The sequence below is a fragment of the Terrapene carolina genome, unplaced genomic scaffold (assembly GCF_002925995.2).
Source record: "Terrapene carolina triunguis isolate 2854851 unplaced genomic scaffold, T_m_triunguis-2.0 Scaffold69, whole genome shotgun sequence".
Classification (NCBI taxonomy): Eukaryota; Metazoa; Chordata; order Testudines; family Emydidae; genus Terrapene; species Terrapene triunguis.
Window position 1 is genome coordinate 6,351,406 of NW_020664420.1, and position 15,063 is coordinate 6,366,468.

The 15,063-nt window shown below is 41.3% G+C and overlaps 1 protein-coding gene across 2 annotated transcripts in view; it reads right to left on the reverse strand.

The window, feature by feature from the left end:
• EPG5 (ectopic P-granules autophagy protein 5 homolog) overlaps positions 1-15,063 on the reverse strand; it is an 85,665-nt gene that overhangs the window by 25,580 nt on the left and 45,022 nt on the right. For both annotated transcript variants that reach the window (XM_026649300.2, XM_026649301.1), the window contains exons 26-30: positions 10,287-10,458; positions 6,405-6,567; positions 4,942-5,084; positions 2,243-2,399; positions 647-841 (exon numbers count right to left, since the gene is read on the reverse strand). In XM_026649300.2, the coding sequence (XP_026505085.1) occupies positions 647-841; positions 2,243-2,399; positions 4,942-5,084; positions 6,405-6,567; positions 10,287-10,458 (830 nt within the window). The remainder of the gene's footprint in view (positions 1-646; positions 842-2,242; positions 2,400-4,941; positions 5,085-6,404; positions 6,568-10,286; positions 10,459-15,063) is intronic.

Sequence of the window (15,063 nt, forward strand, 5' to 3'; positions counted from 1 at the left end):
GCGATCGGCCGAACCTGCCGCGTCAGCAGGTAAATAAACTGGCCCGGCCCGCCAGGGTGCTTACCATGGCGAGTCGCGTGCCAGAGGTTGCCAACCCCTGCTCTAGGTTATCTGTTCAAATCCAATCTAGGTCAATAGTGACTGAATGTAATCATTACCCAATGGTTGCTTGGTTGCCTCCGTGAAGTGTGTTAGGACATTCAGTCAGGTTCCCAGTGGACATGTGTCTGTCTCCAACACTGCTGTCACAATGGGATTGATTGGCTCCCTCATGGTTGCCTCTTCAGAGGCACCAAGGACGGAATGAGCCAAGGAGACCAAACCTTCCTTTGACCCCAGCTCAGAAGTAAAGCTTGCCGAAAGGGAAGCACTGGAAAGCGTGTACTGCTGCTGCCCATGATGGGAAATGATATCTTTATAGTCCCTTATATAGTGTTCACCTCCAGCCCCGCTTCAACTTAGCCACAATAAGAGCTGTGCTGTACTAGCAATATACTCCTAACGAGTAATTCATCACTGCTGCTTTAAAAAAAAAAAAATCAGATTTTATTTATTTCTCTGTTAGTCTTAATTCACATTCTTTTGGAAAACAGTCCTGAGATGCAACCCGTATAACACTATATTATGAGCATTCAGAGCATGTTACCTTCGTCAGCAACGTGAAAACAACATCACTGTTGTCATCACTCAGAAACGCCACAACTTTTTCATACAAATTTACAAATTCATCAGGTGAGGCAACTGGAGTGAAGTAGGGAGACAGCAGATTACAGAGTCTTCGATTCTGTAGGATGGTTTGGAGGACTAATTTGCATTCAGATTTGGTCCCGCTGATAAATACCTTAAAAGAGAGTCAGTGTCATTAAACAATTCCTGGAGAATGTAGTTCCATTCTTTACAGCAGGCTTTTCTGGGGGTGGAGAATTCAGTTGGATTAGGATTCTCTCAAAAACAGATAATCCAATGCGTATCTTTTTAAATGCATCCCATCAGGTCTGTCTCTGGGAGCACATAAAAAGTACTCTTAAAACGCAACATAAACTGAACTGAGCTCTTTGAGGCTGGGACTGTCTTTTTTGTTCTGTGTTTCTCCAGGACCGAGCCAGTAGGATCCTGGTCCATGATCTGGGCTCCCGGTAATACAAATAAACAAGCGTAACAGAAACGCCCTCCTCCAAAATCCATTTGTAAAATAAATATATTCCACCACTGCCTATAGAAAAAGCCCAAGTGTCCAGGAAAGTCTTACACCACGGTCCTAGAAGTCAGAAATTCTGGCTCAGATGGGCCAATGAGAGGAAATTAATTCCTGATTCAAGAGCCCTTCCTCCTGTCACTATACATGCGAAATGTAGGGACAGTAAACAAGAACTCTTCAGCTGATCTCAAATGCTGCAGTGGCGCATAGGGAAAGCAGTACCTAGAACCCAAACTATACGGGGTTTAATAAATCAGCATAAACACCATGAATTGCTAATGGCTTTTCTGGCGCACTGGTGTAATATGCTCCCTATAGTTAACACTATCAAGCAGTAGGAATTATGTTTTGCACCAGCAGTATCTTCTGACTAGTGTTCGACATCAGGGAGGAGGCGGAGAAGAGGCGGGGCAGAGGTGGGGATTTGGGGAAGGGGTTGGAACGGAGGCGGGGAAGGGGTGGGAAGAGGCGGGGCAGAGGTGGGGCCTTATGGAAGGGGTGGAGGGGGCGGGGCGGGGGGAGGCGGGGGGGGGGTGTCAGTGATGCGGCCCTTGGGCCAATGTACTAGTCCTCATGTGGTCCTCATGGTCATTTGAGTTTGAGATCCCTGTTCTACATCAAGCATACTGCAATAGTTTAATCTGAAGGTGACAAAGGTATGGGTGATTGGCCAGGTCCATGGAAGCAACAAAACAGTCAATCAATGAACCAAAATGCTAAAATGCCCTTGTAAGCAGTGCAGCTACCTGGGATTCAAAGGGCAAACTGAAGATCCAGACTTCTTAACTACTAAACTCAATTGTTTTCTTCTCACACTGAGCCTGCAGTAGCTATAACAGGCATCTCAGAACAACAATCTTCATGCTGCTTGTGTGTGACACTACTGAGGTATTATACAATGTGGTGGTAGGAGAATGAGGGGCGTACTTAGCTATGAATTCCCATACATCTGTGGATTTATTTTAGACCTTAGATATTAGCAGGCAGATGGGATTAAAAAATTGTGAAACATGCAGAATTAGAGCGTATACAAAATAAACTTACTTGGCCGAGGATCTCGATGCAGGAGGTAAAGAACTGCCTTGTGGGTGGATGGCGTTGAGTTTCATCACACACAAAATCTATTACTGCAAAGAACAAGCTGATTCCAACTTTCTGAATTCTAGACGTAGGCTGCCTCTTGTAGATATTTATTAAGGCTCTGCAGAAGAAGGCATATAAAACTACTAGTCTGCATACAAATTATCACCCATAACAAAAACCACATTACTATGGCTGCTATCTATGAGGAGGACTTTTTGGTTTGGTGAGATTTTTTAAGAGTGGTTCTGCCTTGAAAAATGGCTCCCATATGTAAAAGTAGCACCTTAGATCTTGACCTTTGTAATCAGAGTCAGATAAAGTCACTTTATTTTCAAAAGATTTTACTGCATTTCACCCGTTAGCCTTTAAGAACCAGCATAAAGTATAGAGAGGTGATATTACTGTACCTCTATATTAAACACGGGTGTGGCTACTGCTGGAATACTACATCCAGTTCTGGTGTCCACAATTCAAGAAGGATGTTGGTAAATTGAACAGGGGTCAGAGAAGAGCCTCAAGAATGATTAAAGGATTAGAAAATATGCCTTAAAGTGATAGATGCAAGGAGCTCAATCTATTTAGCTTAACAAAGAGAAGTGTAAGGGTGATTTCATCACAGTCTATAAGTACTTATATGGGGAATACATTATACAATAGGCTCTTCAATCTAGCAGAGAAAAGTATAATACAAATATATAATATAATATACATATACAAAATGGGAAATGACTGCCTAGGAGTACTGCGGAAAGGGATATGGGGGTCATAGTGGACCACAAGCTAAATATGAGTCAACAGTGCAACGCTGTTGCAAAAAAAGCAAACATAATTCTGGGATGTATTAGCAGAAGTGTTGTAAGCAAGACACAAGAAATAATTCTTCCGCTCTACTCAGCGCTGATTAGGCCTCAACTGGAGTATTACGTCCAGTTCTAGGCATCACATTTCAGGCAAGATGTGGACAAATTGGAGAGAGTCCAGAGAAGAGCAACAAAAATGATTAAAGGTCTGAAAAGCATGACCTATGAGGGCAGATTGAAAAAATTGGGTATGTTTAGTCTGAAAAAGAGAAGACAGAGGGGACATGATAACAGTTTTCAAGTATGTAAAAGGTTGTTAGGAGGAGGAAGAAAAATTGTTTTTCTTAACCTCTGAGGATAGGACAAGAAGCAATGGGCTTAAATTGCAGAAAGGGAGGGTCCAGTTGGACATTAGGAAAAACTTCCTAACTGTCAGGGTGGTTAAGCACTGTAATAAATTGCCTAGGGAGGTTGTGGAATCTCTATCATTGGAGATTTTTAAGAGCAGGTTAGACAAACACCTGTCAGAAATGGTCTAGATAATACTTAGTCCTGCCACGAGTGCAGGGGACTGGACTAAATGACCTCTCGAGGTCCCTTCCAGTTCTATGATTTTATAATACAAGCCAAAAGCTGGAAGTTGAAGCTAGACAAGTTCAGACTGGAAATAAGGTGTCAATTTTTAAACAGCGAGAGTGATTAACTCCTGAAACAAATTTAGCCATGGTCATGGTGGATTCTCCATCACTGGCCATTTTTAAATCAAGACTGGATCTTTTTCTAAAGGATCTGCTCTAGGAATTATTTTGGGAAAGTTCTATGGCATGTGTTATAGAGAAGGTCAGACAAGATGAATACAATGGTCCCTTCTGGCCTGGGAATCTAGGAATCTATTTTTGTGCACCATCAACGGAATTGTTTACTGAGTTCCAATCAGTTACACCTTGGCAAACGCTCTGAAGTCAGTGGCACTGCACAGGTATCACAGCAGGCAATTTAACAAGACAATGGAGTTACACAGGTGTAAACTAAAGTATTAATTTTGCCTGCAGAATGCATTACCAATGACAATCTGGAAGAAGGATCCCAAAGTAAATGTGCAGGGCTGGAAGTTAGGAAAAGCTTATTTATAAAGTGTTATGTACATTTGTATATTTTATAAGGAATCAGTGAGATGCAAACTTGCAACCACATTCTTACAGAAACTTTACAGCATAGAACTACACTGTGTGGGATATCCGCTGCACCAAGGCCTTCGAGAGGAAGTGGACCTCATGTTAATTCAGTCATCAGCAGATTGAATTACAAAGCCCTCTTCCATTACATTATGCCCACAAACATTTTGGAAAGCTGGTGTGATAGCTCTGAATCATAGCTCTATCAAAGCACTTTTGAGTGCATTGAGGAAAGTCCAAAAACACTGACATTATAGACACCTATTTTTAGTTCATGGAGGATCTAAATGCTGTAAAATTTTGCTGTGGCCTGATATTTAGTATATCAAGTCATTGCACAAAGGAAGTGCTGTCATTTGCTTTTGCAAATGAGTTAGAAAGCAATGGTTAAACTAGTGCAGAGTATAATAAATGAAAGTGTAACATGCAAAACACTATGAGATAAGATAGGCTGGATAAGAAGAGCCTACTACTGTTGTCAAAAGACAGAGTTACACCTTCTGTTCATGTGGTAGAGATCTGTGTTATGAATCAGTATGTCTGAGAGTTCAAATCCTGCCCATGACTCATACCAGTGGGCATTACAAAAGCATGAGAATAGATTTTGCCTTTTCACTTGGCTGTATAGAAAGTCAAATTCTTATTGTAAAACACTACTGTATATAGCAGTAACTGTGTTACTTACGTTATAAAGTTTTCCACATGTACAGCTGCTTCCACAATGGTCAGAAAAGGCGGCTTTGTGGCTTCGGCTTGTAGCAGTTTTACTTCTTTACGCAGAGCGTGAAGCTGCTGGCTTATTGCTTCATTTTTATGCTTCCCTTCAAACTAAGGGAGATAGAGCCAGTTAACTACCATTTAAGAACCTTTACAAGACAAGTTTTTCTAAAATTCTCCTTCCCCTCACAACAAACATAAAAAGAAACTGGAACCCATCAGCAAGGTCCTGAAGAGAGATGATTTCCTGATTTTTGGGCCTAGAGCATGTCTTGATTCTGTGGAATGTACTGCATAAGCACACACATCTTGGTCATTTTCATAGTTAACGATCGCGTAGTAACAAAATTTATGCTCCTCTATTTAGTATTTTTAAATATATATAACCAAATGGATAAAACCTAAACCAGGGGTTCTCAAACTGGAGGTCGGGAATCCTCAGGGGGTCACAAGGTTATTACATGGGAGGGGGGTCACGAGCTGTCAGCCTCCACCCCAAACTCCGCTTCACCTCCAGCATTTATAATAGTGTTAAATAGTAAAAAAGTGTTAATTTATAAGGGGGGATGGTACTCAGAGGCTTGCTGTGTGAAAGGGGTCACCAGTACGAAAGTTTGAGAACCACTGACCTAAACAATTAGAATAGACTAAAAAACTCAGTCTACACAAGCAGTGAGGTCTTCTATAAACATCCCATTTTGGTTCCGTTATTCCCATCAACAAACATATTTGCCTAGTGTCTTTCACCAAAATAATTTAACAAGTTTAAATATAAACTTTACATAGGGACCACTTCTTTAGTTGAGGAAATGCAACCACCTCTAGAGTGAAATGTAGCAACTGTACAACAGTGCACATCTGCACTACCCCAAGTACAAGAACTCTCAACTTGGTGGTTTCAGTATACAAATTCAATGATCCAAAAGCATGGAGCTAGAGCAGAGGTCCTCAAAGCGTGGGGAGTCCCCCAGTAAGGGGGTGCGGAGGAATGTCCGGAGAGGCATGGCGGGGACCTCCCCGCCTCCAGCTCTGCACTGGTCCCGTCCCCAGCCACATCCCCGGCTCCGCGCTTGGCACCATCCCCAGCCTTGGCACGGCTCCACTGATGGCCCCACATCAGCTGCCAGCCTTGCTGTTGGCTGCGGCTCCATTCCCAGCCCAAGGCCAAGGCTGGGGGCAAGGCCGGAAGCGGAGACGCACCTCACTGCAGGTGCAGACCGCAGACCAGTTGTGGCTCCCCCCCCCCCCCCCCCCCCAGCCTCGGCCCCAGATCCGCCCCCAGCCTCGGCCCCACTCCCGGCCCTAGACTCAGCCCCCTTGCCCCTGTCTTCGTCCCTCTGCCCCAAGCTGCGGCCCCACTGGCTCTGGGGGGCGCAACCCTCAAAGGTTTGGGGACCGCTGACCTAGAGGATGTGAAATTAGATTTCTAACCTGGACTGTCACAAGAGCTGCTCCCTGACAGCTTTTATTTGAAGTACCCGGACACTTCAGCTCAAGGGTAATCTGTTCTTCCCTGTTGATATAGAGTCTGGGCATGGTGTCCAATATTTCACTGTCAAGAGCGACCTGCTGGGTCTCTCGGCGAGCTGCAGTTCTGCGAAATATAGACAAGAAGTTAGCAAAACCTTTAGCACAGAGCTGGGCATTGGAAACTTTAATAGCAAGAATTACCATGACTGCAGAATTACGGGTTTTACAAGGAAACAGGTCGTTAACTATAGTTCTAGATAGTAAATAATCCAAACTTCAGGCAGTATAGAAGTTTACTAAATGAAAAACAGAATTAATAAAACAGATGTACATTTCACAAGCAGCAATTCATAACAATGGGGAAGTAACTTCACCAGGAGGATCAGAAACGACCCAAAGATAGCACCAAAAAAGAGTCTGGGACAATCAAGCCAGAAATTAATTAGGCCACATATTGTAACTAGATATAAATAGCCTTTAAATAGAAAGGCTGGATGGTTCAGTTAACACACCAAAGCCCATTGAGAGTTACTGCTAAAAAAAAAAATAAAAAAAAAATTCAGGATTTGTTCTGTATCTCAAGCAGTTTGATACATCTCTTCTCAATGATCATGCCAACTCTTTGAAAGGATTTAGAGACTCCAATGACAGAAGGGACCATTGTGATCATCTAGCCGGATTTACTGCATAACCCAGGCCATAGAACTTCCCCCAAATAATTCCTAAGGCAGATCTTTTTGAAAAACATCCAATCTTGATTTAAAAATGGTCAGTGAGGGAGAATCCACCACGGCCTTGGTAAATTGTTCCAATGGTTATTTACTCTCACTTAAAAATTTAATTTCCAGTCTGAATTTGTCTAGCTCCAACTTCCAGCCATTGGGAAAACATTATACCTTTTTCTGCTAGATTGAAGAGCCCATTATTAAATATTTATTCCCTATGTAGATACTTGTAGACTAATCAAATCACCTTTAATTTTTTCTTTGTTAAGTTAAATAGATTGATCTCTTTGAGTCTACCACTATGGCATGTTTTCTAATCCTTTAATCATTCTCATAGCTCTTCTCTGAATCCCCTCCAATTTATCAACATCCTTCTTGAATTATAGGCTCCAAAACAGGACACCATATTCCGTCAACCATCACACCAGTGCCAAAAACAAAGGTAAAATAACCCCGTTACTCCTATTCGAGATTCCCCTCTTTATGCATCTCAGGATTGCATTAGCTCTATTGGCCACACTGTCACCCCTGGAGTTCATGTTCAGCTAATTATCTACCACGACACTCAAATTTTTTCCAGAGTCACTGCTTTCCAGGATAGAGTCACACTTTCCTGCAAATATGGCCTACATTCTTTGTTCCCAAATGTACACATTTACATTTAGCCATACTAGAGCACATATGGATTAGGCCTTAACTGGAGTATTGTGTCCAGTTCTGGGCACCACATTTCAGGAAAGATGTGGACAAATTGGAGAAAGTCCAGAGAAGAGCAACGAAAAAGATTAAAGCATGTCCTAGGAGGGAAGATTGAAAAAATTGGGTTTGTTTAGTCTGGAAAAGAAAAGACTGAGAGGGGACATGATAACAGTTTTCAAGTACATAAAAGGTTGTTACAAAAAGGAGGGAGAAAAATTGTTCTTCTTAGGCTCTGAGGATGGGACAAGAAGCAATGAGCTTAAATTGCAGCACGGGCGGTTTAGGTTGGACATTAGGAAAAACTTCCTAGCTGTCAGGGTGGTTAAACACTGGAATTAATTGCCTAGGGAGGTTGTGGAATCCCCGTCATTGGGGATTTTTAAGAGCAGGTTAGACAAACACCTGTCAGGGATGTTCTAGATAATACTTAGTCCTGCCTTGAGTGCAGGGGACTGGACTAGATGACTTCTCGAGGTCCCTTGACGTTCTATGATTGTTTGTCTGTGCCCACTTAACCAAGTGACCCAGATAGCTCTGTATCAGTGACCTGTCTTCTTCATTATTTACCAATTCCACAATTTCTGTGCCCTCTGCAAACTATCAGTGATGATTTTATATTTTCTTCCAGGTCATTGATAAAAATGTTAAATAGCGTAGGGCCAAGAACCAATCCCTGGGGGACCCCACCAGAAACACATCTGCTTGAGGATGATTCCCCATTTAGAATTACATTTTGAGACCTATCAGACAGTTTTTAACCCACTTAATGTGTGCCTTGTAATTTTATATCATTCTAATTTTTTTAAATCAAAATGTCGTGCAGTACTAAGTCAAATGCCTTAGAGAAGTCGAAGTATATTACATCAACACAGTTGTCCTAATCAACTAAACTTGTAATCTCATCCACAAAAAAAAAAAAATCAAGTTAGACAAGATCTATTTTCCATAAACCCTTTTTGATTAGCAATTTTGTTCTTGATTAATAAAGTCCCATATCAGCTGCTCCATTATCCTGCCCGGGATCAATGTCAGACTGACAGGACTATAATTACCCTAGCCATTGTGTTTATCCTTTTTTAAAAATGGTCACAACAGCTTTCTTCCAGCCTTCTGGAACTTCCTTGCTGCTCTAAGACTTATTGAAAATCAACATAAAGGTCCAGCCAGTTCCCTTAAAATTATTGAATGCAAATTATCTGGACCTGCTGATTTTAAAATGTCTAACTTCAGTAGCTTCTGTTTAACATCCTCCAGGGATACTAGTGGAATGAACAAGTGTTATCACCGTATGATCAGACTGCATCTGTTTTTCCCCCAAATACAGAATAGAAATATTTAGTGAACATGTTTGCCTTTTCTTCATTATTATTGATAATTCTACTATTTCCATCTATTAATGGACCAATACCATTGCCAGGATTCTTTGTTCTTAATAAATTTAAAAAATTCCTTCCTATTAAACTTAACTCTGCTAGCCAGAGAATTCTTTTTGTGGTCCTTTGTCATAGTTCTCTTTGTAGTTTTTTGCTTCCCATATCAATTGTCTACAACTACTAACTTTATATTCATTACTATCAACCTCCCATTTCTTCTCTCTCTCTCTTTTTTTTTAAATTAAATATTTGCCTTCATTTCCCCTTTATTCCACTTTTTTCCTGGTTTTTTTTTTTAACCCAATATGGCCTCCTTCCTCAGTTGTAAGATTGTGGCTTTTTGGTCATCTAGTAAAGTGTTCTTACATGATTTCCCAATTACCATTCACATTTTTCTGATTAAAGTATTCCTCTCAGCTGATTTGGCTCAATTGTTTTCAGCTTTGTGAAACTCGCTCTATTAATGCAATAAGTATATTTATTTATTCTGCTTGCACATTACAAATGTGATCAAGTCAAGATTGTTTCTTAATGGCTAAAAAGGGTAACTTTTTTAAACGATTCATTTATTAGTTTTTTTAAAACTGTAAGTTCTTCAGCTGCATTTTGCTATGAGAATGGTGACAGAATAGTCTGAATAAAAACAATATATGAAGTTACCATCATTTGAGGCCAGATTTTCCTCTTGCCGGCTCTATTGCAAGAAACGGCCACAGTAAGATGACTTGTGTAAAAGGATTAGTTAACTAATTATTACTGACTATAACAATCTAGAGTAGGAATAGGTTATGTCTTAATTAGAATGAGGTGAATGTTCCATTCTTTTCCAGGGAACAGAATAAATCCTAGTAGTTAGTTCTGGTCCTAAATTTGTTAAATCATCAATTAAATAAAGACGCAATCTACAAGAAAAACACAAAATAGGTCAGTGATAGTGAATCAAATTCTGTTATTTCTAATCATGTTAACAATACAGACAAGAAGGCTGCTTCAGAAGTCATCTGAACATACCAGCAGAGCAGAAAAAACATAGCTAAAGATCTTACTTGGCATGTTGCTGCAAGTTGTTAAGGTCCATGCGCACAAGCTGTGTTGCTTCTTTCTGACTTACTAGACTGGCAGACGAAATAACAGGCACAGGAGGTTTCACTGGTTGAAGGGGAAGAGGGGGTTTGGGTGCATCATACTTCTTCAAATTACTCAGTATTCTCTCCTTGGCTAGAAAGGAAAGGAGGGGCAATTCTTGTCACTCAAAGAAAAACATGTAGGATATAATCTGACCATACAAATTTGATTATTACTGGTTGTGACGCTGACAGACCAGCTCAAATCAAAGCTGTAGGCCAACTCACTTGTGTGTGAATAGCAAAAAAAAGTTAAGTGGGCTAGTAGGCATAGGCCAATTCACTTGTTAGAATAGAACTAAGGGGAAAGTTATCATATTACAGTTACATGGCATATACCCTGGTAATTACATTTACACCAAATTTACCTGTTGGTTGCTATTGTCTTACATTATGTATATCCTTATACTTAGTTAACCTTAGATCAAAATTATGTATTAATGCCAAGATGAGGAGATGGTTGGTGTGTAAATTTCATGAAAACTAATGAAAGATTGTTTGGACTGCTGTAACTAAATGCATTGTGTATATCTCTAACTGGATTGCCCACCAAACAGGATTGGAGCCTTGGAACTGTAAATGAAGAAGCATGCTAACTTCAAAGTATGAGTCATTGTGTTCAGCAATGGGAAATCCACAGACCCAGTCTGCATTTAGTCAACAAGGAAAAGCCCATGCTGTGATGGAGACACCAGCCAGATTGTTTTCTGGGGAAAACAGCTATAAGAATGGATCCAGAGGAATGATCCTGAATCTCTGAACTGTTCTGGATTCTAGCAGGATGGAATACTGTACAAGTTGACAGAGATTTACCCTGGGTGACCCTGAAAAGACTTTTGCAAAACTAGCAGATTACTACATCTCTCCTATCATTTTGGACTTACAAACTTGGACTCACCTGTTAATGTATTTTACTTGCTTTAACCTCTCTAACTCTCACTTTTTCTAATAACTAATAACTCAGCCTCCTTGTGTGCATTATGTGTATGCATTATGACATAGTCTTTAATTATATGATCACATACTATTTTCTCCCCAAGACCTCTGCCTCATTCATTGCACAAAATGGATAATGCTCAATTAAATATTCTTTTCCTCCTCATTGCTCAGTGTGGGGCTTCAGTCCTTTTTTACTGCACACTATTCAAACCCTGCTCTGAAAACAGATTAGTTTCCTTAAGGGCTTTTCTATGGTGCTCATCACTACAGTATAGGAGTGCTTGACAAACATTAAAGTCTTTATTATCACAACTCTGAGATGAGGGGGTATTTTTTATCCCCATTTTACCAATAGGGAACTGGGGTAGATTAAGATCAAAAGTGTCCACTGATTTTGGATGCCCAATTTGAGATACCCGTGATCTGATTTTTCAGAGTACTTAGTAATATATAGCACTTGACACTTTTAGAGCACAGCTCCCTTTGGCTTCAGGTTCAGCTCAGATTGCGCAGCAGTTGTGCAAATCAGACCGCAAGGTCTCAAGTAAGACACCCAGAAAACTAAGACACACATTTATTGGCTACCTTCAAGAAGTCTGATTTAAGTGACCTGACTAGCATCATACAGGAGCTCTTGGCAGAGGCAGGGATAGAATCCAGCTATCCAGGGAAGGTATTCAGCCACCTTTACCATGAGCCCATTGTGATAGATGCAAGACCTACTTTGGAGCAGGGACACCTCAAAGACTAGTATACTATCGTGTCTGGCACATAGAACCATAGATTTACAGAACACTGGGGAATTACAGACCAGTCAGCTTAACTTCAGTACCCGGAAAGATAATGAAGCAAATAATTAAGCAAACTGCGAACACCTAGAAGATAATAAGGTGATAAGTAACAGTCAGAATGGATTTTCAAGAACAAATCATGTCAAACCAACCTAATAGCTTTCTTTGATTGGGTAACAATCCTTGTGGATGGGAGGAAGCGGTAGATGTAGTATATCTTGACTTTAGTAAGGCTTTTGATACTGTCTCGCGTGACCTTCTCATAAACAAACTAGGGAAATACAACCTAGATGGAGCTCCTATAAAGTGGGTGCATAACTGGTTGGAAAACCTTTCCCAGAGAGTAGTTGTCAGTGGTTCACAGTCAAGCTAGAAGAGCCTATTGAGTGGGGTCCTGCAGGTGTCATTTCTCCATCTGGTTCTGTTCAATATCTTCATCAATGATTTAGATAACGGTATAGAGAGTACACTTATAAAGTCTGCAGACGATACTAAGCTGGGAGGGGTTGCAAGTGCTTTGGAGGATAGGATTAAAATTCAAAATGATCTGGACAAACTGGAGAAATGGTCTGAAGTAAATAAGATGAAATTCAATAAGGACAAATGCAAAGTACTCCACTTAGGAAGGAACAATCAGTTGCACACATACAAAATGGGAAATGACTGCCTAGGAAGGAGTACTGGAAAAAGGGATCTGGGGGTCATAGTGAAGCACAAGCTAAATATGAGACAACAGTGTAGCACTATTGCAAAAAACAAATAAAAAATCATTCTGGGATGTATTAGGAGGAGTGTTATAAGCAAGACACAAGAAGTAATTCTTCCGTTCTACTCCATGCTGATTAGGCCTCACCTAGAATATTGTGTCCAGTTCTGAGTGACATATTTCAGGAAAGATGTGGACAAATTGGAGAAAGTCCAGAAAAGAGAAACAAAAATGATTAAAGGTCTAGAAAACATGACCTAGGAGGGAAGACTGAAAAAATTGGGTTTGTTTAGTCTGGAGGAGAGAAGACTGAGAGGGGACATGATAACAGTTTTCAAGTACATACAGGGCTGTGGCAAGGAGGAGGGAGAAATATTGTTCTCCTTAACCTCTGAGGAAAGGACAAGAAGCAATGGGCTTAAATTGCAGAAAATGTGGTTTAGGTTGGACATTAGGAAAAGCTTCCCATCAGGATGGTTAATAAATTGCCCAGGGAGGTTGTGGAATCTCTGTTATTGGAGATTTTTAAGAGCAGGTTAGACAAACACCTGTCAGGGATGGTCTAGAAGATAATACTTAGTCTTGCCTCGAATGCAGGGAACTGGACTAGATAGTCTCTTGAGGTCCCTTCCAGTCCTACAATTCTATGTGCCAGACACCATAGGCAAATGGGATACTCAGACTATTGTATCTATAAACGTGATATATATCTGCGTGAGCTAGAGAGCGTATTCTAGCTCCATGGAGGAAGGTACAGAGCTTTCTCCAGGAACTAAAGTTCAGTGGGGGGGGAGAAGTGGGTAACAGTTACAAAAGGTAAACAACTGCTCCAGAGAAGTCTCACCCCCGGGGGAATTCTATAAACTGCTTCAAGAGGCCCAGCAGAAAGAACTTTTGGCATAAGGGGAAGCCTGAATTGACTCAGGAACCTTCTTTTGATACTCAAATGGACACGAGACTGTAACCAAGAGGGCAAAACCCTGCTGAAGAATGTAGGGCACTTAACAGGCTCTCCATGCAGATGATGGGTTGATACTTGGTAAGCCTAGCATGTATGTAGACCATTTATTGTTTTGTGACATGTTTTCTCTATAATGCTTTTGTTCTATACATACTGTGGTTTATGAAAGCTGGCCAGCCCCTGGTAACACAGTCATAGCCCCTAGGAGAGAGCAGGATGGCAGGCACTGGACTAAGGTCAGACCTGCTGAGATAAGCCCAGTGAATTGCAAGGGGACTGCAAACCTAAATCCCAGGTCTGGAGGGAGAGGATTGCAAGTCGCCACCAATAGAGAAGTGATGGCTAGAGGCCTGAGACCTAAATGTGGTGCCCTTGAACAGACCACGGAGGAGGAAGAGGTGCAGTCAACCCTGGAACTGTGAAAATCATTCCATCTCTTCCTACAATCCCCTGATTCATTCACTATACACCTTCCAACTTCTGCAACAAAAAAGGTAGGGGGTCCTAGAGACAACAGCCGCCTTTACTACACAACCCTGATTCGTTCCCAGAGCAGGTCCATCATGTGCACTGAATGAGGCAGGGGTCCTGTGGGTAGTAAACAGCATATGATCATGTAATTAGGACTGTATCATAATGCATATACACAATTGGCCAAGTTAAGGTTGTACAGACAGCCTTAATTCTGATATCTCCTAGCATTTAAGTTTGATTTTGCAACCTTAATATTTTCTTTTACCATAGTTTTGTGTGTGTAATTCCTAGGTTGTTTAAAAAAAATCCATCTTCAGGCATCAGCTTTGCCCACACCCCAGCTCCCAGTTTCCCATCCCTCCCGCCCCCAACCTCCAGTTTCAGTGTCTTCCCTCCTTGTCCCAATACATATGAGTTTACCCTGTATAAGCTTTATACGGGGTAAAATGGATTTATTTGGGTTTAGACCCCATTGGGAGTTGGGCATCTGAGTGTTAAAGACAGGAACACTTCTGTTAGCTGCTTTCAGGTAAACCTGCAGCTTTGGGGCAAGTAATTCAGACCCTGGGTCTTTGTTGGAGCAGACAGGAGTGACTGGCTCAGCAAGACAGGGTGCTGGGGCCCCGAGCTGGCAGGGAAGGCAAGGGTAGAAGTAGTCTTGGCACATCGGGTGGCAGCCCCAAGGGGGGTTCTGTGATCCAACCCGTCACACAGGCTACTTATTTAGGTGCCTAAATGAGGATTTAGTAGTCCCCTAATTTCTGAAAATCTTGGCCATTAACTGCATTGCAAAAACGTAATCCTATTGCAAGCCAAAAGTTCTTCAAT